Genomic DNA, 18,652 nt, shown 5'->3' with positions numbered 1-18,652 from the left:
CCTACCAGCAGTCAGGAATTTCACACTAAAATACATGACAGCAGATGCTACAAATATTATCTGATTTCACTGGTTACAAAACCAACCCTGTCATACAACTTTAAGTGTGAAAACCACAGGGCGAATCCAAAGGATGAAGCCTCACATGCTACAAAAATCACCTACCAAAGACAGGACTGTGCCAACTAAGGAACTTTGACAATATCTGCAGAGCTAGAACAGATATGGCTGAAATTTCACATCCTGCAAGTCTGCATCCTTTTTAAGGGCCACATAAAAAAGCGTACTCCGGATAAATTAGGTTTAAAAACCTACATTTTTTTTTCCCATTAATTTCAACAGGAGAAAAAAAAACAAACCAAAAAAACACACCTACTTCACAGATTGAAAGGGGATTACCCTTTGGAAAGCAACAGCTCATTTTTTAATTTAAAAAATTGATAGTATGCTAGCTGCACAACTGTCTTTGGTAAAAGGAATGAAAGAACAGAGATGACAGCACCTGACAGATTACAGCTCCTGGATGTCAGGAACCACAGAGACAGGAACAAGTGATGACACCATCCATTTAATCTGATTCACATTAATAAGAGCAAGACAAAAAGAAGAAAAAAGAAAGACTTAGCTTTAACATGTGCAAGAACACTATTAAGCTTTGTTATAGTCACCTATGGCCATATCTTTATCTTTGTATTTTTTGCTTGAATTTAGTAACCAAGTTCCACTCAGGGCTTTTTAAAAGGATGGAAAGACAAGCATTTGTACATAGCAAAGGCAGCAAAACCACGTTATTCAACAATGCATAAGACCCACTGTGTTGCTAAGGGACACAGATAAATGAAGAGGAAATATTTCCTTATTTGCCTGATATGAAGAATGAACTTGTGATCTGCTGTAATGTAATTAACATCAAAGAGAACAATAGAGATCAGGGTGTGTAAACATTTAAATCCATTATTATTAATGATTACAACATGGTAGGAGTGCTAGATGCTCCAAATCTTGCTGGCTTTAAAGTTTTTCAATATGCCCTTCAGCCTCCCTTCATTAGGTTTTCAGAGAAATACTGAAGAGTAATAACAACCCACAACAAAACTTCAATTTTATCAACCAAGTATTTGTCCAAAAATTCAGGTAAATGTACAAGTGTTTAAAAGGTGTCATGAGAAATTCACCCTTTTTGTATGAACTATTTTCTATAACTGTATGAAAATGGGCAGAGTGAAGCAGTGCTATAATAGAACACAATGACAATATCCTACAGAATGACTTGCCAAAGGCCAAGGACACCACCCATGCTGCTTGATGACTACAAGTACATTTATGAAGTTAAACGGTCTCTGAGTACAACCTTGGGAAGGGCAGGTAGAAAACTGATTAAGGAAAATCTGCCATCTGCTGACACACTGACTCCCACCGGGAAATGGGCAGGACTGGAGGCCCACAGACATCTGCCCTGACTGGATCAATACAATTACCGTGCAGTAAACCATCAGCCTTCCTTTGGATTAGTACTGGGCAAGGATAAAACATTCTGCCACTCTGGGACACCTCAGGGGCCTTCAGTTCTCCTTCTGGGGGGCACAGGGGAACACAAAACATAAACCAGACAGCTGTGCCCATCATCCCTGAGAATTTACACCTTCCGACATCTGGGTACTCCTGCTCTCCTCCCTGCTCCAAGTGGCTGAAAACAGCTTTTCAACCACTTCATCCCGCCACCCGAGGTTTTTCACCAGTTTGAGTATCCTTTACTGCTCCTAATCCTCATCTCATTATCAAGCCACTAGGAATTCCTGTTTTACTCCTGCTGCTCCATGCCTTGTCTTGTTCTCAGCCTTCTCTGCACCTTTTAGTGCAGTTCTCATCTTGGCCCTGCCTGCACATCCCCGCTCCAGCACTGACCACCACCCTCCATTTTCCCCTCACTCCTGCTCCACTGCTCTCCTATCACCAGTTCCTCACACAAACTGCTGAATATCCCTGTAGCCCATCCCGTGCCACCTACCCCCAGGCTCTGCTCCGTAAATAACAAAGATCCTCAGCAGGTTTTTTGCTTTTTGTTGTCTAATTTTAATTTTGTTTCAATAAATCATCCCACCCTTTCTCCCCAACTGAACAGGCTCAATCTCCTCCCTTCTCATCACCAGTGCAGCAGGGGCCACCAAGATCACAGGAGATTCCCTGTCAGTTGAGGGTTTTCCTAAATGAAAAGTGAATCTAAAAACTGATTTTCCCAGAGGTGTATAACTTGGTGGGGAGATATCCAAGCCAAGGGCAAAGGGCTCATCACAAAACTCCATTTAGAATTACTGCTGCTTCTTAAAGCCTGGGATTTGTTACCATGCAAAAGACTTGGATACATAGCTGGTAGATATGTCCAAAATAACACCTTTGCAGGGGAAAAAATAAGTCAAAAATTCAACTAATTTTTTACTAAACAAATTCTTAGCAGGAAATTAATAATTTAAGCTAAATGCTTAAAATCTTGGAAAACAAAACTAGCATCTAACTGATTGAGATAGTTTTGCTGCCTCACTTAGTAAGATCTATTTATCATTTCTTCATCAAAGGAAATGAAACTGGACCAGACAGCAGAAGAATGATGAGACACAGATTCTCTTTGTTCATATGCTGTTTAGGAAAACAGTACCTTAGGGTTTACTGGGCAAAAGATTAACTCAAATTTTAACAAAACATCTGGTTTGAGCGGTGCCGAGAAAGGGCAATAGAATTTAGGCATTTAAGAGAGTGTTTAAGTCTTAAAAATAAAAACACAGTGATCTACAAACTGAAAGCTTTCCTAATCTCCTGCAGTAATATTGACACATTTATTAAATACTTTATTATAGTGACTAAAAATGCAGGTTTGCCTTTTAAGAGTGTCATATAAAATCTTATTCTGTCAGGTGACTACCCCTAAAACTGAACTCCCCCAACAATTTCCCTTATCCATATTACCGTGCCTGCATTTTGAGACTTATTAAAGTCAGTATTATGGATTGATGTGCCATTATTTATATCTCTTAATAAAATACTCATAGAAAAACAAGCACTTCAGAATTGTAGAAGGTCATAGAAAAAGCTGAGGTGAAATATCTTAACCAAGTGCCCCTGAGATCACAGAATTAATTAATGGCAATTTTCTGAGGAGCAGTGGTAAGTCTAACTGATTTCACAGCCTACTTCTAACTAAACAAAAAATTCTTACCAAAGTCCTTCACATTTGTCTGATAAGGTTGGCAGATCGTTCTTTTTGTTACTTGCAAAGCCACAAAAATACATTGAAACTAAATTCATAAACATGCTAATAAATTATCTCTGAGAACAGAGATAAAGGCACTATATAAACCCAAATATTTGTTACTTGAAACAGATATGTTGTCCATTAAAATGCTTTTATGCCATCTTACTCTTAATTAACTCCACACATACATATCCATATGAAGAACTTCTCTATCAGAACGTGTAATGCTCAGTTCTTTGTGATGAAAATGATCTGGCACTTAGATAATACTGCACATGACCACTGCACTTGCAGTTCCTGATGGTAAGAAGAATGCTGAAAACATGCATTAATTACACAAAAATAAGCAAAACAAAAATTCCCAGCTACGTTGAATCCATGCCATGTTCTCACAATAACTGAGGCTGAAAGAGATGTACATTCCTGTCCCTATAGCTAAATTCCTGTCAAAGAGTAGCTACAGAAGGTTAATTAATGTATTGCACCTGTGCCTACCAATATCAAACAGGTATAAGTACAATATTTATGAAAATTATTGCTCCAATGGCTCTTTGAAGGTCTCAAAGCCAGCTGGGGAGAAAAACATCCTTTGTTTTACTAAAACCACAGTGATGATGCAAAATAACTCTTTGATCTATTATATATTTGAAAGCACTAAGCTAAATGCAGACAGTAATTGCTGACAAATCCCAGTAGTAAACAAACCAGTCTCACATTTTACATATTATCAAGAGGCTACAGAATTAATGGTTACAGCCAAAGAAATGTTGACACAGTTGCAGATTAAGCCTTAACATGCTGATCATGTTAAAAATACTGCACAAGAAATATTTTTCCACTTTGTAAAAAGCCAGACTGTTTACATGCGTAAGTGGCTGGAGATCTTGTTGTCTGTGTGTGGTCTCAACATTTCAGTATCATAACCATGAACATAAAGAGAAACAGCATGAAATAACCTATTATACTTACAATCAATGCCAGACTGCAAATATTAGAAGCACTGAGATCTGAGTTTCTGAAAACGAGCATTACAACATACATGTACCTACATACAAAGTTTTTACCTCCTCTTCTTCAATATAATAAAAAAACAGAAACAAAGCTTTTCTAAAAGTAAACAGAGGACTCATATTTCACAAAAATTAAGTTTTCTTCTCTTTACACTGCTTAGAAAGGAAAATAAAATTAAGAAATTAAAAATAACAAACATCATCTTCGCTAAAAGCCGAGATTCTGAAACTACGGTCATTTCACTTGCATTCCTTTATCACATGAAATGTATTAAATTACTCTAATTTGTACACAAGTATACATATATCACAGCTCTAGTTCCTAATTGTCTTAAATGTCTAATCTGCTGATTCTTAGCTGATTTTTGCTACAAATTGCTGTTACTAATTTATGTAGGAATCACTGGAAAAATCTCCTACAACAATTTTTTTTTCTTTTTGATAAAAAGCAAAGCCTTTCAGAGGAAAGAGAGCACTGTGAAATCACTAAGATGCTCCCTGTACCACAGGGACACCAATTAGTAGCTTTACTATTCACACACAGCTAAGGAGTGCTAATAGGTAAAGGGCATCAAACTGCCCCACCTTCCCACTCCCTAAGTCTAGCAATCACACATGCAACTTTAAAGGGCAAGTACGCAGAATAAACAAAATACATTTACTTCAATCACTCAATGCAAGAACTCTCAGTATTTTCCACACTAATTGACACTTCCTGCCACAGCCAGCAACAGAAAGCAGAGGCCCTCATCCTTCCAGCATCTATCTGTGAACCTCACTACCCATGGCTGAAATTCCTAAGATTTCAGTGGAAAAAAAAAAAAAAAAAAAAGGATTGAAAGTACAAGGTTGTACGGCTGTACTGAGAATGCACTTGTCCAAAGGTCTGAGACAGATTTCTGGTCCTATTGTTCATTTGCATATGTGGGAAGGAGAAATAACTTACTAAGTTTTCCCATGTTCATACCCTATTGATAATTTAATACATGAACAGAAAGCAAAGTTCTTCAAAACAGTTTCAGGATTAATGTTAGAAGAGAAAAAAATCAGGAGCATAACTGATGAACAGAATTAACACTGTGGGATCATTCTAATTCCATTTGGGACACACATCCCTCATGAGGCTGAGTTTCTGTTCCATAAGCTTTTAAGAAAAACAAACATGTCACCGAAAGTCTTTCCAAGTACCCTTCCCCAGTTAGAGAAGTGATTGAGGAGCCAATAGAAAGGCAATATGTCTGAAGGGTAATTCCCTGCAAACACAACCTGTAAATGACCCTTGCAAGGGGTCCTTCTGAGCCTCCTGCAGGAAGCAGCGTGGCTCTGACACCAGGCAGAAGGGCAGGGCACTCTCCCCATATCCCCATGCCACTCCTCAGAGGGGGCTCCTTGGCACAAGTGTCCCGGGGGAGAGCCAAGCAGCACTGCAGGATTTCCTGGGCTGTCAGCCCGCCTCCTGGAGCCTGCCTGCTGGAACCCGTATTTTCGAGTAAATAAAGCATTATGCTGCACATTTCTTCAGTGTGGAATTATTTGTAAACGTCCAGCTTTTGCTCTAGTCCAGATATTAATAGATTGGTTGAGGACAGCTGCAAACAAAGGAAGGCCTAAGAATTTATTTTGTTCAATGCCAGACTGCAAAATCTTCTGTGGAAGTCACAGAGGGAAACCAAAACACACAAGCATTCTGTGGCAGGCTGCCTTTTTCTTCAGGTACTGGAGTGCTCATTCCAATCCCATCACCTGTTCATGTGCAGTCTGTTCCTCAAGAACTTAATGGCAATTTTTTTGCATTTTTATGCTTATGATCTGCATTTATCTGTAATTTAAAAAGTCATACAGACTCCCCTGCAATTCACCATCAGTCACACAGGTGACAGCTGATGCCACAGTTACTCCCAGCCCATAGGACAGACCTTCCACAGCCTGTTCCATGACCCTACCACTTTTCCCTTTACACCTTCCCCTAGGTCTGCCTGATTTTTAAGCCCTTTTACAGTGCTGCTGTAAACATGACAATAACAACAAGGGAGATTTTTGCTGCTGAGAATGAGCCCTCACAGAAGGGAATTTTCACAGTGTTTTCACTTAGTGGAAAAACCCGGAATCCTCACCCATAACACATAGGAACCTCCATCACACAGCCCACAAGAAAACTACAAAGCCTTGCTGGTTTTCACCCCACTAGTAAAGTAATTGGTAACACAGCACTTAAACTGAGTTCTGTTTTAACAGATTTGGACTAATGTCTAACTACTTTAACATTTGAACAAGGAGCATATGGAGACTTTGAGGAAAACCAAAGCATTACTGAGAACACAAGGGAACTAATCCAAACACCTTGAGGGTCACTGAACTGACTTGCAGATGGTCAAATGAGAGAAGTGAGCAAGCCACTTGTTGATCAGGGCCTAAGCACCAAATCTGTGTGGCAGTCCAAAGAGAAAGAAGGGGTATTTCAAAACCAGTACCAGTATGTTGGCAGCCAGCAGCAGCAGAGATCATTTGGATTAGGGCACTGCTACAGAGTAGATGCTCTTGGGGAATGAGTTTACCTTCTTAAGTACCATTACCCTGCCTTTTCTGAAACTACCACTTGCATCAAGTTAAAGTCACCAGAATCTCTGTGGATAAAATTCTTGAAGTATTCTCTCCTTCTAAGCTAGTTTTCTATCGGGAGCCCACAGTGAACATCATGTACTCTATTAGGTTTTAGGAGGCTGTGATCATCACTGGTACTCCTACCACTTTGTAACAGCTCAAATACCCTAGCCTACTTACAAATCCGGAAATTATCTTTTGGCAGCTTCATTTTCTCTGCTTGGAGTGTGAATGTTGCCTCATAATGATAGATAAAAAAACAGTTACCTCCCCTTGTCACAGCACAGCTACCAACAAGAGAGCTTTAAGTGACTTTCTAGGCGTACAGCTTGAAATACTGTGATTCCTTGATGCTTGCTTAAGATAAAGAAAAGCAGGTTCTAATGATACCTGAGTATCATTTCACTTCTAAACTTACAATATTTTTTTATTGTATTCTTCATGTCTGGATTTTTCCTTCCCAAAATCTATATCATATTTCAAATAGGAATTTATAAAACCAGATTAAACCCCAACAGTTCCTACATGCTTAATAATGTAGGCCTCTCCAAAATAGCAACAACAAATGAACCATCTCTAATAACCCTACAGAAAATGGCTTCAAATTAGCGAAGAGTTTTCTGAACTATGTAGAATATGCTGAGCATCTGTAATTAAATCTCTTTCCAGTTCATAATCAAAAACTACCCCTAGTTGTATCCTCCAAATATTCTACAAATCAAAATTCCTGCCAATTATCAGGGTGAAGGGATATAGACAAAGACACATTTTCCTTAACATTATTTTGTCCTTTGAGGTCATCTCTACACACCACCCCGTTTCCACCAAACAATAAAAGCAAAATTAAATATTCAGTTCAATTTAACGAACTACACATAAATTGACATATAAGCATTTAAAACTAGTGACAAATTCTATCAATTTCCTGAAGACATCTATAAACCAATGTTGCTCTTTTATTCCACACATGGTAGCCAAAGATTTAATCACTGCTCTCTGCTATTCAGCTATTTTATGTTATGCTTCAAACTCTCTGTAGTCATTGTTCGAGATGAGAATATGTTGTTGTTTGACTGCTTTTTTAAATTATGGGATTAATTTTCAACTTTTGATGTGTCAGGCTTAATCCTATCATCCAAGTTGTTTGTAAATTCCCTGAACCATGGATTGTGACTGTGTCAGTTTAACACCCAGGCAAATGAGAACCAGAGACCTGCAGACAATACCACAGAGGGAATGAATAACTCTTTGTAGGTTTGTTTTCCACTGCTGAAGATTACCTTATTATGGCAGGGCAGCACACTCTGGTCCAGCTCAATGACTCTCCTTCCTATTTTTATGCAATAGGAATGTCAAAATAAAGAAGGGAAAGTTATATTCTGCATGACCCTACTAACTGTCACATCCTAGGATTTTGGCATTGAACAGAGCCTCTTTAATGGCCCAAGAGTTAGCTGTTTCCCAACTCTTAAGTTCAGCAAATATTTTCTGTTCAGATCTATAGGTTGCTCTTCTCTCAGACTTTATCTGCATGATACAAAGCAGGATAAACCACAGCCCTGTATATTTGGTCCATTATGAGTGCTATTAAATCACTGGGCTATTCAATGAACAAAGACACTCGTCAGAGTTTACAACAGGAGAGCACTGGCTCAAGCTTGAAAGGCTGTATTTAACTATACCTTACATAAACTATTGTTTCACCAGCTGAGTGGTGTCAGATACGCCAGGCATTGCACTAATCCTGGAAACTAAGCAGGGATGTGCAAAGAGGACCTTGCACACAGAACAGAGCTTTGTTTGGCTTACTTACCACATAACTTTTTAGAGTAAAATGAGGATAAAATTATTGAAGTAACTTTGACAAACCTCAGTCATCAACAATATGAAAATGCTGAGAAAATGTTCTGTGGCTATGACGCATTTTCTTGGGTGGAAACCACTGTGTCATTCTTCCTTATCTCTGTTCCCACTCTCCCTCGAGACTAACAACTGACTATTCTGCAACCAGTTTTGATGCAACAGTTTTACCGTGATTCTCCACTTGAACGCTATCTCATATTACACAGCAAGTTACACAGAAAAAGGAATAAAATCTCAGTTTTGCCAAATTCAGGATTTCCTGCACGACGATCTGTCTGTAAAACACACCTACAGCAAAACCAGCAAAGAACCCTCAGTGAAGGTCAAACACAAAAAAGTACAAACCCAAGAAAAATGGCACTTGCCCTTAAGGCTTCATAATGGACCCTACTTCCCTAGCAAAGCGTACACAGCCAAGAGGAAAACACAGTAGTGAAGATTTTGGTTCAAAACGTCAGCACACAATATAGATCACAAACTCTTTTTTTCCCAGTTTCCCAATGGAAAGCTTTCAGTTAGTTGCAAACACTGCTGTGTACTAAGAAGGCAGAGCTGCCTCTCCTGTAGGCTTCATTCAAAGCCCTGCACTCCCTGGAGCAGGGAAATAAAGAACAGGGGAGCTCCACATGGCAAGGGCCAGACACCAGGGCCTGGCAAGCGCCACCTTCACTCAGCCATCGCTCTCGGAGGAAATGAACACACACAGCTGACCTGACTCCCATGCCTTATTGAGAGAGGTGTTTATGCTTTCTGTCCTTTGGCCAAGCAACATCACACAAAGGCAGGAGATGGATTCTGTAAAAAACAACACCGCACAACAACAGAAGGGCCCAGATGCGGACACGCTGTGCAGGAATTGTGTTCTGCAGTGAGAGTTCTCCTCTGTCAGTTGTGAGACCTCTTCACTGCATTTTTGGGCTTGAATTTCTAAGGGGTTTTTAACATTATTACTTAATTTCTTTATTAGATCTGCAACTGCCTTTCCATTACAACACTGCTTGTGGTAATGAAAATGGTGGAGAGGTATGCAGGGGAAAAACAAACACCACCATGCAAACAAGCCATGACTTTCCCATATGTAATTTGCTGACAAAGTTTGTATGACTGATTTTAAAACAGCTAAGAAATCTATCTTACTTCTACCTTTTTTTAAAAATCTGAAGCTAATTTTCAATTCTAATGAGACCATTCTTTTTCAAGCTAGGCAAGTTTTTAACACAAAATAAACTCATGATGTTCATCATCTAAGATAAAATTAATCAGTCGGAAAATAAATGGGAAAAAAGCCCAAGCAGAAGTGAAGATGTAATAAAGAAAAAAAAAAAAAACACAGGAGTTTGCATGTTAAATTTTAAAGCATGAATTATTTAGCCAACATCTATTTATATTAGTCATTACTGTAGCAAGTTTCAATCATACATGTTAGGAATAATTTAATGTGGTGACCTTCTTAAGCATTGTGTGTCAGAAATATTTCCAGTCAAAAAAGACGGAAACTAGGTAAAGACAAAAATCACCAGTCAAACTCCCAATTGTTTAAGAGTCAGTGACACATCCCACACTACCCTACATTCAAATCCTTGGTGAGAACCTTTTTCTGCCTTATAAAATCATCCACATACAACAGGGTTATTTCATATTTCTATCTTAATTCACCCATCCTTTCACAGTCCCTGGGGAATCACAAGTCAGCAATGCAGAGGATTTAATTGTCCTTGTTTCACACTGGAATTAAAATCCATTTATATTTTATTATTTGGCTGTAATCCTTTTCCATATTTTTCCAGCCTAACTTCCTTACACACTGACATTACAGACAAACACAATACATTAAAAACACAGATAAACTGGACTGAGAAAGACCATTTATGGAATGAATTAGCATGTCCTCAGTTAAGCTACAGCATGCTACCAATATACTTCTACAGGCTCTGATCCAAAACACATTGACTCCAGTGAGGTTTGGGTCAGATCCACTGCAAAAAGAACTTAATTCGGTAGTGGTAAATTAAATCCAAAATGTATAATTTGATTAGAAATCACTTCAAGTAACGCTGTGAAGAATGTTGGTGACTGCTTCACAGCTCATACAGATTTTAGTTCTTAAACTATTATTAAAAGAAGTCTGGAATTCCAATTTTTTCCAACCACACTGTCGCACTTAATTGGGCAGCTGTCAACTGTTAGAAAATAACTGCAGCATCATCTCTTTTGGAAGAACTAGTGTGGGAAGTGAAACACTTCATGGGAGCTGAACTTTCTGGAGTCATGGTAATGAATCTGTTTTCATCAGGTGACCATGAGTCACCGTTTTATCAGCACTTTAAAGGGTTTTCACAAGAGCTGAGCATCATAGGTGCCCGTGCGCAGCCATGACTGCAGCACAACAATCAAACAGGGGCCATGTGCTCTGGTACCATTATTCAAGGAAAAGTCTGGCTACTGACTCAAGAAAAATACTGCAAAGTCACGGCTGAGTAAGCTCTGCAGGGAGCACAAAACGTCCCCAAACTGGAACACAAAATGTCCAGAAACAAAGCTTTTCTTTGAGAATTGAAATGAAGAAATAATTTTGCTATTAAAAATAGATGCCTTTTAAGGAAGTTGTGAACTACACAGATTAACCATCAGGAAAGAATGAAGATGCATTGTCAGTCACTCTTTTCCCATTTACTCCACAATCCTGTCAGAATACACTCTTACACCAAATATTCAGATAGCTCCCACATACTAGAATCCATCTACATTGTCCAAAGGAAAGAGAGGCTACATGACAAATTACCAAAAAATATTATAATAAATGTTCATTATTATACCATCAAGAACAAAATCTGCATTTGCCCATCACGAAACTGTTTGTACCAGGTGGTGCATGAAACATGGCTCTCTCTACCTCCCAGCCTACTAACCTCCATCTGAACCCAGTGGAAAGAATTGAAGAATGTCACCTAGAGTGTAAGCTGAAGCCTCTCCCAGGACCTAAAGACACTCGGTGACCCCACGCAGCATCGCTGCTAAGCCCTCATGTTTTGCTGGACTCAGGGAGATTCAAGTCTCCTTCCAAGTTTCCCATCCTTTCTTCCTTCAGGGCTGGACTCTGGGGTCAAGCAGGCAGCACCACCAGGATCTCCACAAAGCCAACAGTGGAGGTGTAAAATGTGGCAGTGCTGGTCAGAAATAAAGCACATGGCAAGCATAATGGAACTTACATATTTGAATTAATTAGATTTACAAAAAAACCCCACATTACTTAGTATGGTGGGTATTTAGAATCCCATATCACTGCCCCAGCAGTACAGCGCTCACAGTTAGCAAAAAACCTGATTTTCATGCACAAGTGGTACTTCAAAAACTAATCAGATTTGAATTACCAAAAGAAGTAATGCAAGTTGAATGATCCTTTTATTCCTTATTTGAAGTGATCCCCATGAAAGCAGTGTTTCCACTATTGTTGTTTATCCCTCTGGCTTCCTATTCCTTTCTCCTTCTGCTAACACTTTAATCTCTCAACTCTTCATCCACTCATCATTTCCCTAGGCTTGAAAATTAATCCTCTGAGGTCAGTGAGGAAACTTCCATTGACTCCAGGAGATTTAGAATTATATTGTACACTTAATTTTCCTCCCCCTTCTACCTCCCAACTTCCTCTTTTGTTTCTTATGGAACTTATTTACTCATCCCTTTAGCTGTTCCATATCTGGTCCCATAAAATTGGGAATTTACTGGAGCATTAAGAAAGAGAACTAAATAGATATCCCTCCAGCCATTATTATTGTTTGCACTTCCTATTTTAAGTCACATTCCCTCCTGCCCCTTTTTCATCATCTTCTTTAAGACTTCTAAGCCCTTTTAGACAAGTGTCCCATATTATCTGTTTATACAGAAACAAATATGACAGTGAGTGAAGTGTGATGCTACTTGATAATACCAATTTCAATCACCTGTATTTCCAGCTGTTCTGAGCAATACCACTTCAGGAAAGTTCCATCTCTAGAAAACCATTATTTAATGGTTAACGTAACCATTTCTTAGTTTTTAAAGACCCAAACAGCAAATATAAGAACACACAATACTTGTAAAACTCAACAACCCTTAATCTGTTTGGAGAACACCAGCACCTCAGTTTTAGATTTAAAATATTTTAGAAAATTCTATTTAAATCACAGAAACCTAATCTTAGCATGTTTCTATTGAAACATTTGAGTATTCCAACCACAGGAATTTCACATAAAAATATCTTCATTTTGCAGTGAAGGGGAAAAGAAATGAACATCAGATACTGTATTTATTGGTTAATTTAATTAAGTACTCTCTCAAAAAAGACCAATTCTCAAACCAAAACTCAGAATGCTAACACGCTCACAACTATGTACACAAAAAAGCAGCTGCAGAATCAGTCTCATAACTCTGAGCAGTCACATTATATAAAAATTTACTTTAAATATAAACAGCATTCCTTATCCTTGCTCTCCACTTGAGAGCACTGCACTCATGTGTCTGTGGACTTAATATAGAAGTAAACATATCTGTTATTCCTAATCACTCACTAGATCAGATAAAAGATAAATAAAAAAGCAGGTAAGAAAACCTACTCATCTCCAGAGTTGTTTTCTCTCCAAACAACTCCCAAGAAGAAGAAAACACATCAATTTCTCACAAAAATATTCTGGCTTAATGGTATATTTCTGGTAATATAGATCAGCTAACTCGATGGACATTTTCACAGAAATGTGCACTTTAGTCTGCCAAGCCCTCTGAGATGTCACCAAGAATCATCCAGATGGGCACAACTAGTGGAGAAATCTTTGCCAATGTACTGTCACTGTATTGCATTTCAGCTGGTGGCTAAAAAAGAAAACATTGCAAATATCATAATTAAGTCTCATCTTGTTTTTCCACACCCAAGCCAAGCCACAGGTGTGTGAGCAGACCCCAGAATGGCCCAGCCAAGGCTGCCAGCCCATACTGGGACACTGTCTGACAGGAACAGGGCTTTCCACTTCCTTCCACCTGCTCTTCCAGCCTATAATGTGTTCTCTTGCTACACACATTTTCTTTCATGGAGTACTCCTAAGTTCAAAATACAGATGTTAGGATGCCTTAGGTTTTAAGTCAGTTTCTTAATGATTACATTAAGATACATCAGTGTAAAAAAAACAAAGTATACAAACTGATCACATTATGATCCCACTGTCATTTTCCTGTCCAATCATACCCAGTATTTCCATCTTTACTCCCAATATAAAACAAAAAGCTGTGCTTGCTGTTTCAAATGAACTTGCCACTTAAAGCAAGCAAAAAATTAGTAGGAAGGATCAAAAAAGTCACATAAATGTCCAGCATGCAGTAATTTAAATTGGTAACAAGGAGCAACAATGCTGAAAAATCAATTGCCGAGTGAGCTGGATGACCAGAGGGAACACTAAAACTACAATGATCTTAATCTAAGGCCTACAAATTGGAGACAGTGCTTGGAGAACAGTGCTCCAAGCAGGAAACAAAGAAAAGAAAAAAAAAAAAAAAAAAGCTTTCCTTTGAGCTGAGCTATTGAAATGCAGTAACAAGTTACTCTTCTGTCTTTGGCAAATGAACAAATTGCAGAAAACAAGAAAACAGTAAATGAAATTTTTCTATTGAAGCCATAAAAATTACTATATTTAGCTCTGCAGCTTGGCATGAATAAAGTCAATTTACACAATTCTGGAAGAGGAATTCTTTCTACTTTGTCCAAAGTTTTAAACAAGGCCCTAGTGATATTATTTTTGAAATCCATATAGAGTTCAAGATTTTGCTTTAAGCCTCACCAGTTAAAGTTAAGATTTATTTCTCAGAACAGCAATAAAATATTTTAGCAACACACAGAGAAAGATTAATTAAATTCATATGGTGGGGGTATTTTACCATTCAATGCTTATGAAATATCAATATAAAATAGAAAACTGATGATCAAATTAACTTGCATAAAATATTATCTATTGCAAATCACAAGACTATATCATCCAGCTGCTTGGTGGGTGAAGAATGTGTGTTTAGGACCTAATGTAGTTTCTGTATTAAGGTGTAAAGCTACTTTACTGCATCAATTAGTTTATTTCGATCTCTCTTAACGCCCCGTAAAGCCAAGCTTAGGCTCGCCTCTCAAAAACAGGCCAACTGCTCCCTCCTCTGGAAGTCACCGACCATTGCACCGGGGTGCGAGATACGCAGATAAAACGCGCATCAATCAGAAGCTAAATTAAACAAATTAGAGGGGGTTTCCACTCAATTACTTGATAGTCGGCTAAGATTTGACAGACTGATAACCCGCACTTTTCATTCTCTTACCAGAAAGATTCACATATACAAGTTCACAAAATCTAAAAGATTAAAAGTAGAGAATGTAGAAGACAAGGTAGGGCACCTGAAACATGGAAAATGGGGTGGTTTGGGTTGAAAGGGACCTCAGAAACCATCCCCTCTCCAGTTCTAACGTCCTGCCAGGGCCAGGGACACCCTCCACTACACCAGGTCAGGCTGGATGGGGCTCTGAGTGGCCTTGGACACTTCAAGGGATGGGGCATCCACAACTTCTCTGGGCTACCTGTTCCAGTTGTCACCACCCTCACAAGGAAGAATTTCTTCCTAATATCTAATCTAAACCCAGTCTCCTTCAGTTTAAAGCCATTCCCCTTTTCCCTGTCACTACATGCTCTAGGAAATAGCCCCTTTACACCTTTCTTGTAGGCTCCTTTCAGGTACTGGAAGGCCACAATTAGGTCACCCTGAAGCCCTCTCCAGGCTGAACAACCCCAATTCTCTCAGCCTTTCCTCACAGGAGAGGGGCTCCCTCTTCATGTCCCTCCTTGGACTTGCTCCAACACATCTGTCCTGAACATTTTCAGACTCAGTAAAATACTCCCATCAGGGAATCTAAAATAAAGATTAGAGTATTCTCTGTACTCTGCCTGCAGTGACAAGTAGGAATAGTGTTTAATGGAGAATCTATTGCATGGGCATCTTCTGTGCAAAACTTACCTGAAAGCTGAAAAGTCTTAAAAAATATTCACATGAAATACAAATCCAATGTCTTTAAAGAAGCAAAACTTGACAAACAAAACCTGTGACCTAATAAGTAAAATGTTAATCTGTGCACAAAGTGAATTTCAATCAGGTCAAGGCAAAGTTAAATTTCAGCATTTGGTACATGCAAAAACTTTAAAACTTACTCTCATTTCTCACCTACTGTAAGAAAGAAAAAGTTGCATTCCATTATCATTTTCCAAAGCTTTATCTGTGATATTCCTACCTACAGACATGCTCAATGAGAACCTAGCCCTGCTCAGGCAGTCAGGGATGCTAAACTCAGTGACTTCAAGGTCCATGCTGAATACCAGTTACACATCCTTGCTGAATAATGAAGCTGTAACGATGCACATCAGAGACCAAGAGTCTGCAGCCTTTATATTGAGTAAAGACATGCCAACTCACACCGCTTTTTTTTATCGGGCACTTACATGAATATTGATGATATCAAGAGTTCTCAGCTGAGAAAAGCAAACAACGCCTTCAGCCCTCAGCTCCTGTTATCCACATCAGTGGTGCACAGACTCAGAGTATCAGCTAAAATCTGCTCAAAATCAAATATATTTCTCCTCAAAGTCCCTCTATCAACTCAGCAGCAGTGAATAACATGATACTGTTAACCTTCTGGAGGTTTACAGTCCTGTTAAACAGTAAAAATATAAAGTAAACATGCCACTAAATGACAGTGGTTTTCCTTGGAAAAGAACATGCAGCACACAAAAATTAAGTGCTTGGTCTTCTCATTAAACAGGTTGGTTACCCACAAAACCAAGCTTTGACAGCTTCCACAGCCTGATCACTCAGGAAGGATTTTGCAGTTGCCCTCCAAAAAATTCCAAGCATACCCACAGAAGAAAAATCCGTTGTGTTCTGAAAACTCCTGGAAAAACACTTCCAAGAGAATAATATGTTGTGCTAATCACAATTAGGTTTATTTATTGATTAGCTAGTATAGTCACAGTAGTAGAATTGTGAAGTGTTATGTTTATCACAGAATGTTTTGAAAAGTTTTGCTGTTCAGTTCATAACTAAAAGTCTGGGACTGTTTGCAAAATGAACTTCAATAGCATTTTATTGCACATGAAACAATCAATCCCTGAAAATGGAAAAAGAGGCAGAAAAGAAACAAATAAATTAATACTTTAGGAACATTGCTACAACTTAAACCAGGAACCCTCACAACTGGGAAGTAAATAGCATTACAAGATTACAGTAAGAAAAGAATCCACCCAAGATTTTACTTCAGGTAGCAAAATAGTGTTTTATTGAGAATTCATGCAGTTTCCAATTCTCACTGCACAACTAATCACTTTTAGTTACAGCCTTTTAGCCCTCAGCTGACCCCAGACACACTCTGCCATGATACAGCAGCAATGCCAAGTTTGCTTCCAGAGGGAGAGAAAAGCTCATATAAGGTATGCTAGCATGACCAGAAACCTGAAGGATGCACTTTTAGTATCAACAGACACATTCTAAGCAGTATTACAGATTTATTATTTTTTTTTAAAGCTATGACATTCTGCTTACCTTAATGACAAATTTGTTGGATGCCATGATAGGTCAGTGGAAGCTGGTCCTATAAAGAAACCAATTAAAAGTGATCTCTACAGAAATTGAGACTGAATTTCACATCTGTGGCCCATTCCTTCATGACTACTGTTCTTCAAACCCTACACTCTGATTTTAAAAAAACAAGGAAAATTCTTGTTTAAAGAATTACTTAGCTACCTGTGTGTTGGTTTCTTTAATTCAACCTTGTAACTTTGGAGGCACTTTGCATCCAACACAGAAAACACAAACTTAGAACTCTTTCAAGTAAGAAAATATAGCTTTTGGCTCACCTGGTATCCATCCATACACATTATGTATATTTAAAATTTTATATTACACACATAAAGCAGCATAACCCAATTCCCATGGTGGTTGCACAAAAGTAAAGTGAACTTTGGACTTCCTCTTCCCTTGCTTATCCCAAACAGGACCTAAATCGCTTAATTTGGGATCCTAAGTGAAAACATTAAAAACTGAGGAATGTGTACACATTTCTCATTGCATACCTCAAATCATTAAGTACTGTGAGAGAGCTATCAAATTTCAGGACCCAAGTCAGGTTGGGAATATGTGTTTCTGTCAGGCACTACACTTACATGTTTCAAAATGCAGTTGTTATCACTGTTTGACTTCAGAAAAGTGCCAAACAAGATAAACACCCACTTTAAAACTACATGGTGTAGCACAGGTGATTTTAATCTTAAACAGTCCTGCACACAAAAGCTGGAATACCATCATGCCTTGTGCCATGCTGCAATCATTCTCCCTTGCACCAAACAACCCTGGAACCATCTCCATTTTATCAGATTAAATCCTGACAACTTTACTGATGGCAATTTTGAGAAACACAGTGGAAGGAACAGAGCTCTGGACCACTTGAAACATCCTAGTTCAGTTCAGTCATGTAGTAAATTCAGCTGAACTTCCCCTGGCATCACCCATTTCTTTCTGGTAGCAATTTACTTTCCAGAATAATACTGTTGCAACGTGTCTGCTACTACTCATGGGAGAACTGCTGGCAGGCAGCAATCCCCTCCAAATACAATTTACAAAATAATAGAAGAAAAACATAAAAAGGAAAAGGACGCACAAGAAAAGTTAGCTTTGGTTCAGTTTGCTCTTCCTGGGAGTAAGCTGACTTTGGGAGTTTGCCAACTACCCCATTCTTTGCACTGACCACACAGATAAGACAAAGGAAATAGAGCAGACAGACAAAATGTAAGCAAATCCACAGAACACATAAAGGAAAATATTTTATGTGTGAACCATCAGGGAAATCACTGAAGTGACACAGGTGAAAAAATACTCAATACTAAGG

The 18,652-nt window shown here is 38.6% G+C and overlaps 1 protein-coding gene across 9 annotated transcripts in view; it reads right to left on the bottom strand.

The window, feature by feature from the left end:
• The window catches only part of SLX4IP (SLX4 interacting protein), a 101,769-nt gene that overhangs the window by 81,086 nt on the left and 2,031 nt on the right, over positions 1-18,652 (bottom strand). For all 9 annotated transcript variants that reach the window (XR_010439701.1, XR_010439698.1, XR_010439697.1 and 6 more), the window contains one exon: positions 17,311-17,359. Coding sequence is in view for 2 of the 9 variants with exons in the window: in XM_064709840.1 (XP_064565910.1) it covers positions 17,311-17,337 (27 nt within the window). In the remaining 7 variants the exon portion in view is untranslated. The remainder of the gene's footprint in view (positions 1-17,310; positions 17,360-18,652) is intronic.

This window comes from Zonotrichia leucophrys, chromosome 3 (genome assembly GCF_028769735.1).
Source record: "Zonotrichia leucophrys gambelii isolate GWCS_2022_RI chromosome 3, RI_Zleu_2.0, whole genome shotgun sequence".
Lineage (NCBI taxonomy): Eukaryota > Metazoa > Chordata > Aves > Passeriformes > Passerellidae > Zonotrichia > Zonotrichia leucophrys.
Note: the sequence above shows the minus strand (reverse complement) of the source record. Positions and strands in the feature narration are given on the sequence as shown.